The following is a 6,000-nucleotide window of genomic DNA, read 5'->3' on the forward strand; positions in this document are numbered from 1 at the left end:
CACTCCCCACACTCACACCCATCACTCCCCACACTCACCCATCACTCACCACCCACTATGCTCAACACAGTCCTACTGGAGTTAAAAAGAGAAAGACACAATGGCTCATGTTTTTTTAAAAAAATTGAAGAAATGGTGTCTGAAAACTTCCAAATTTGCCTCAGGTGCACATGTATACTTTCTACACCTTAGAAAACTCAACAGAATAAGCCAAAAAATGCCACGCTCGGACAGCCTATCAAACTGCTGGGAACTGAAGACATCACCACAGGGGGAGGGGCTCAGCCCAGAGGACCTCTCCCTGGAGGACGCAGCTCAGCCCTGTTCCCGTGCTCAGAGAAGCCCACAGCCACCGAAGGCTGTCGTGAGCACTCACGGTAGAAAGAAAATACTCCCGGGGCCGGCGCTGGCGCTATGGCACAGTGGTTAACACCCTGGCCTGAAGCGCTGGCATCCCATATGGGCGCCGGTTCTCGTTCCGGCTGCTCTTCTGATCCATATCTCTGCTGTGGCCTGGGAAACAGTGGAAGATGGTCCAAGTCCTTGGGCCCCTGCACCCGCGTGGGAGACCCGGATGAAGCTCTTGGCTCCTGGCTTCCAATCGGCGCAGCTCTGGCCATTGTGGCCAATTGGGGAGTGAACCAGCGGATGGAAGACACCCCCCCCCCCCGCCTCTCTTCTCTCTGTATAACTCTTTCAAATAAATAAATCCTAAAAGAAGAAGATACTCCCTAATGGAAAAAATCCAGGACTCGTCAAAACGAGGCACTCAAAGCATCGCGGCAAATCACAGGGGGCAGGCAACGGGAAGCACAGAGATGAAGACCCAAGGGAACACTGCAGGATAATGGCGTCCGGGGCTGGCATTCCCGCAGACAGGAAAAGGCGCATCTGCAGCGCTGGCGTCCCACGTGGGCGTAGTTCCAGCTGCTCTACTTCCAACCGGCTCTCCGCTAACGGCCTGGGAAAGCAGAGGACGGTGGCCCAAGGACCTGAGCCCCTGCAAACACGCGGGAGACCCGGATGAAGCTCCTGGTTTCGGCCTGGCTCAGCCCTGGCAGTTGCAGCCATTTGGGAGTGCACCAGAGAATGGAAGACTCCTCTATCCCGCCCTCTCTGTAAATCTGCCTTTCAAATAAACAAATGTTTTTTAAAAATGACTTTTGAGGGGGGCCAGCGCCATGACACACTAGGTTAAACCTGCGCCTGCGGCGCCAGCTCTAGTCCCAGTTGCTCCTCTTCCAGTCCAGCTCTCGGCTGTGGCCCGGGAGGGCCGTGGAGGATGGCCCAAGTGCTCGGGTCCCTGCACCCACGTGGGAGACCACGAGGAAGCACCTGGCTCCTGGCTTCAAATCGGCGCAGTGCCGGCCGTTGCAGCCACTTAGGGAGTGCACCAACGGAAGGAAGACCTTTCTCTCTGTCTCTCTCTCACTGTCTATCACTCTGTCAAATAAAAAAAAAAAATACGACTTCTGAAGCAGCCATTTGTTGTAAGGATGACACCGGTAGGACCCCTCCCACATCAGCATCTGGGCTCAAGGCCTGCTGATCCTAACTCCAGTTCCCTCCCGGTGCACACCCTGGGACCCTGGGTGGTGGCTCAAGGAGCCGGACGCCTGCCACCCGCGTGGGAGACTCAGACTCGGTTTCTAGCTCCCCGCTTCGGCCAGAGCCGGAATCTGGGGAGTGAGCCAGCCGATGGGAGCTCTCTGTCACTCTCTCAAATGAAAAGACATGCAAAGCAAGCAAAAAGAAACAATAAACGAGATTTTAAAGGGCAATAAAGCTCACAAGATGTCACCCCACCAGCCCTTCTTGGTGCAGGAACCGTGCTCTATCTCCCCCAGGGCAGCCTGTTAAACAGATCCCAAGAAAGTCCCAGAGGCTTCAAAGCCCCCTACCGCCCGCTCTTCAGCCAGCCCTAGGCCCTTCCGAGGCTGTCTCCCTCTGCTTCAATAAAGCAGCCCGTCTCTGAGGTCAGTCTCTCTGGGGGTACAAGACGCCAGAACCCCGAATATTCCGACGCTAACGGACTTGCAGCCACAGGAGGAAGCCAAGCCAAGGCCGGCTCTCAGGAAGCCGAGCAACACCGCATCCACCCCGACTGGGTCCCCGCTGCTCCACTTCTGATCCAGCCCGGCTAAGGCACCTGCGGCACAGCCGGCGGCCCAGGTGCGGCCCCGCAGCCACGCGGGAGGCCGGGACGGAGCTCCGGGCTCGCAGCTTCGCAGGCTCGGCCCTGGCCGGGCGACCAGCGCAGGGGCGCTGTCTCCCCCCACAACCCCAACAGGAGACTCAAAGCGGGGGAGGGGAGGAACCGGGTCGGCTAGACGTTTTAAAGCACGCATGCGCAGGGCCACAGGGGTCCGCGGAAATCGCCCAGGAGCCGGTCAGCCGCCGGCGCGGACTCCAGGCCGGAGAGAGCGGGCGGGCAGCAGCCGGGGCCAGACAGAAGCGCGCAGAACCCGAGAGGGAAGCCGCGCCACACCACACCGCAGCCCGGCCGCCGCCCCGCGTCCGGAGGCGCAGCACACGGGAGCGGCCGCCTCGGGAAGCCCCGGCGCGTCGGGCCGCGCACCCAGGTCGCGGTGAGGCGCCAGACCGCTCTTCTCCCGGATCCGCTCCTCACACAGCACCAGCCGCGGAGCCGACGCCATGTCTCCAAACCGAACGCCGCGCGCCGCGCCGCGCCTGCGCAGTGCGAGGGGCGGGGCTAACGTCGCGGGGCGGGGCGGGGCGGGGCGAGCCGAGGGCGGCTGGGGACGTGGGGAAGGGGTTGGGTCAGACCTGGGCTCCCGGCTGCAGGCCACGGGACCACCCCACAACTGTCGCCCGGACCGCTCCGCGAGCCCTGCCCTCCCCGGGAGTGCTCAAGGGACGCGGCTGGGACGCGGGCGAGTGGGGACCCCCACCCCCTCCGCCGCGCCTCCCAGGGCTCCACTCCCGCCCCCGGCCCCTCTCTGTCCGGCTTCCGCGCTGCTGGGTCCGCAGGTGCCCGCGTGCCTGGTGGGCGCCGCTCCCGCAGTCGGGCGGGCGGTGTCTCTCGCTGTCTGGAGGGGGCGCGGGGGCCGCTCCGCGTGATGGGACCCTCGGTGTGCCCGCCCCGGCTGCACCGGCTCCTTGACTGCGTCCTCGGGCCGTAGCCGCCCGGGAGGCACGCCGGGCCGGGGAGGTGCGGCGTGGTGGGCGCTCCGGGCCTGGGCGTGGAGCGTGGGGCAGGACGAGGCCCGCGCCACACCTGCGCAGTTCGTCCCGCCGCCGGGAGCAAATTCCCTGGGTTTCCTGGGGTCGGCGGGCGGCCGGCTCCTCTCCCGCCGTGGAAGACAAGTCAGGGCGCACGGGGAGAAGCAGAGGTTCAGCAGCGAGCAGACCCGACACGCGCCCTGCGGGTGTAGCCTGCTTGTCCCGGTGCACCTGCACCAGGCGGCCTCTCTCACACCTCGGACACTTGACCTTTGTAACTCCCAAACCCCTGCTACGGGCCGTCGAGTGCCCCTGGTGCCCAGTCCCCTGGGTCAGGGCCGGTGCAGCACAAGGCGGCCCACGTCCTTGGCCCACGTCCTGCCTCCTGGTCCAGCCTGGCCCAGGCTGGGTGTTGCCACGTTGGGGAGTGAACCAGGACAGGGAAGCTCTCTGGCTCTCCAACTCTGCCCTTGTAAATAAATAAGGGGACTGGGTGCTCCCCACCTGTTTCCAGCACCGAGTGCCCAGCTCTGGCCAGTGAGAAGCAAGCATGGAGCTACAGCGACATTGGTGGGTAAAGTTCTTTTCTGGAAGAAGGAAAAGTGCAGCTGGCAGAGATCATGACCTTGACTCCTTGCCTTGAACACAGCTGTGATGCCTGGAGCTGCAGCAACAACCTTGGGATGAGGAGGTGCCTCCTGCTGGCCCAGACCACGGCTGAGAGCGAGCGAGCACTGGGCTGGTCCTGGGTCTGTGGGGGTGGGGGGGCCTCTGCACTTGGGGGTCAGGGCAGGTCCTGGGTCTGTGGGGGCGGGGGGCCCCCTGCACTTGGAGTCAGGGCAGAGCCTGGCGGGGGCAGGCGGAGCAAGAGGACTCCTCTTCCCCCAAGGCTCATCGACGCTGCCCCTCCTGAGTGGGGACCCCCACCCCACTCCTCTGTCACTCTGTCACTGTCACGGCCACTCCTCTGCCCCTGCGGGTGAACGTGACCATTCCCTTCACTCAGCTGAGCCGCTGCACAGCCAGTCCTGTGGGCGTGTGGAACCGGATGCTGCCCCAGCCCCTCGGTGGGTATGGGAGGGGCACCTAGGGCAGCAGCAAGGTCAGAAAGCAGAGGCCCCGCTCCTGTCTGCCAAGCCCTCCCCTTGACCTGGACTTCCGGCCCCTGGAGCCTGAGGGGCCAGTGCTGGAGCTTAGGCCCCTGTGAGCTCTGTCACAGCATTCGATGGACGGACACCCTCCCTCCAAGTGGCAGCGATGCGATGAGCCCTGAGGGGGTCACCTTGGGTTATGTGGGCAGCCCCGAGGGCAGTCACGGAGGCCCTCGTAAGGTACAGAGGAGAGGGGCCCAGCAGAGGCCGGAGCCCCTGGCCGCGAGCCCAGAGCTGGAGAGGCAGGCAGGCCACCTCCCGCGGCCCCAGAACGGGCGAGCTGCAGCTCCAGCCTGGCGTGGTTTGCACTGGCCACGGGCAGCAGCCTGGGGAGCACGGGTGTATCCCAGAGCAGGCCCGAGCCGAGGGTGGTGCGCGAGCGGGAGGACCCCGTGCGCGGTCACGCGTGCTGGGGAGGGCGTCCTCACGGGAGCGCTCCCTGGGCAGGCCCTCAGCACCTGCAGCCCTCGCACGCGAGACTCGGGGAGCCTAGGAGGCGGCACAGGCGCCCGCAGGCGTGGGCCCCCAGGGCGGAGCAGGCCGCTGTCCTAGGACGGGGGTGGGGGGGGGCCGTTGGGGGCGGCGGCTGATGGGAGAACACAGGTGTTCTGTGGGCACCTGCCAGGAAGTCCTGGACTTGGCCCAGGTTCCGCAGGGCCCCAGCGCGACTCGGCTGCTCCCTGGAGGTCCTCAGACTTTGGCCATGGAACCCAACCGGGAAGAGACTCACGCCCAGCTGCCCAGTTTACAGGGCAGTAAACTGGGGCTCGTCAGCACTGCGCGGACCCCCGCCGGCAGAGAGCCCAGGCCTGCGCCGCGGGCCGTGGGGCCCCAGCGGAGGCCACGTGCTCAGAGCACAGCCCTGCAGAGCTGTTTGCAAAGGGCCCCGCTCAGTGTCCAGAGCAGGAAGCTGCGGCCTTTAAAAACCAATTAGACACACGGCTTCGCTCCGTGAGCAAACACTTGCCCTGTGGCCCCGGCTGGTGGTCAGATACGCACAACAATGGCCCTGACTCACCTGCGTGGCTCTGACCGCCTTCCTCCGCGGCACATTTGAAGTCCCGCACCGTGGCTGCACCCGGCCCGTAGCCCCTGGACTCCGCTCAGACGTCGGCTTCGGCCTGCGGACTTCCCCTCTTCCCGGAACCCGAGGCAGGTGCGTGGGATGACAGGTGCAAAGAGGAGAATGCCGGAAGCCTGAGCATGAGACGGCGGCCGGCTCCACGCTGCCCGTGCCTCCTGGGAGAAGGGTGAAGCCTCAGCGCTTGGGCCCGGCCAGCCACGTGGAAGACCTGGCCTGAGCACCAGCTCCTGGCTTCAGCCTGGCCCAGCCTGGACTGTGCACCTCTGGGGAGTGAGCCAGTGAATGCATGATATTCTCTCTCTCTCTCTCTGTTTCAAGTAGGTGAAAATAAATAAATGTGAATGTTTTCTGTCCACCTGCATGTACTCCACAGCCCCATGCAAGGTCACTCGTGCCTGAGATGACCTGGAGCAAGGTTTGCCTTTCTCGCCGTGGGGGTGGTGACACCTGCACCCTTCCACCTGGTCACCACGCGGCTGGCTGCCGTGGACGCCCTCGGAGGCAGCCGGTGGTCACCGAGCCCTGGATGCCGTCACACCTGTGGCTGTCCCAGAAAGCCAGGTAAGGAGGCAGACGCGTGTC

At 64.5% G+C, this 6,000-nt stretch overlaps 1 protein-coding gene across 10 annotated transcripts in view; it reads right to left on the bottom strand.

The window, feature by feature from the left end:
• Positions 1–5,721, bottom strand: part of CEP72 (centrosomal protein 72) — a 28,126-nt gene extending 22,405 nt beyond the window's left edge. For 3 of the 10 annotated variants that reach the window (XR_011382170.2, XR_016220900.1, XM_017339221.4), the window contains exon 1: positions 2,579–2,742. Coding sequence is in view for 2 of the 10 variants with exons in the window: in XM_017339221.4 (XP_017194710.4) it covers positions 2,579–2,657 (79 nt within the window). In the remaining 8 variants the exon portion in view is untranslated. The other 7 variants (XR_016220899.1, XR_016220898.1, XM_051841617.3 and 4 more) reach the window with 4 other exon arrangements.
• Positions 5,722–6,000: the final 279 nt, after the last annotated feature.

Source organism: Oryctolagus cuniculus, chromosome 14 (assembly GCF_051225735.1).
Source record: "Oryctolagus cuniculus isolate XC-2025 breed Fujian yellow rabbit chromosome 14, ASM5122573v1, whole genome shotgun sequence".
NCBI lineage: Eukaryota > Metazoa > Chordata > Mammalia > Lagomorpha > Leporidae > Oryctolagus > Oryctolagus cuniculus.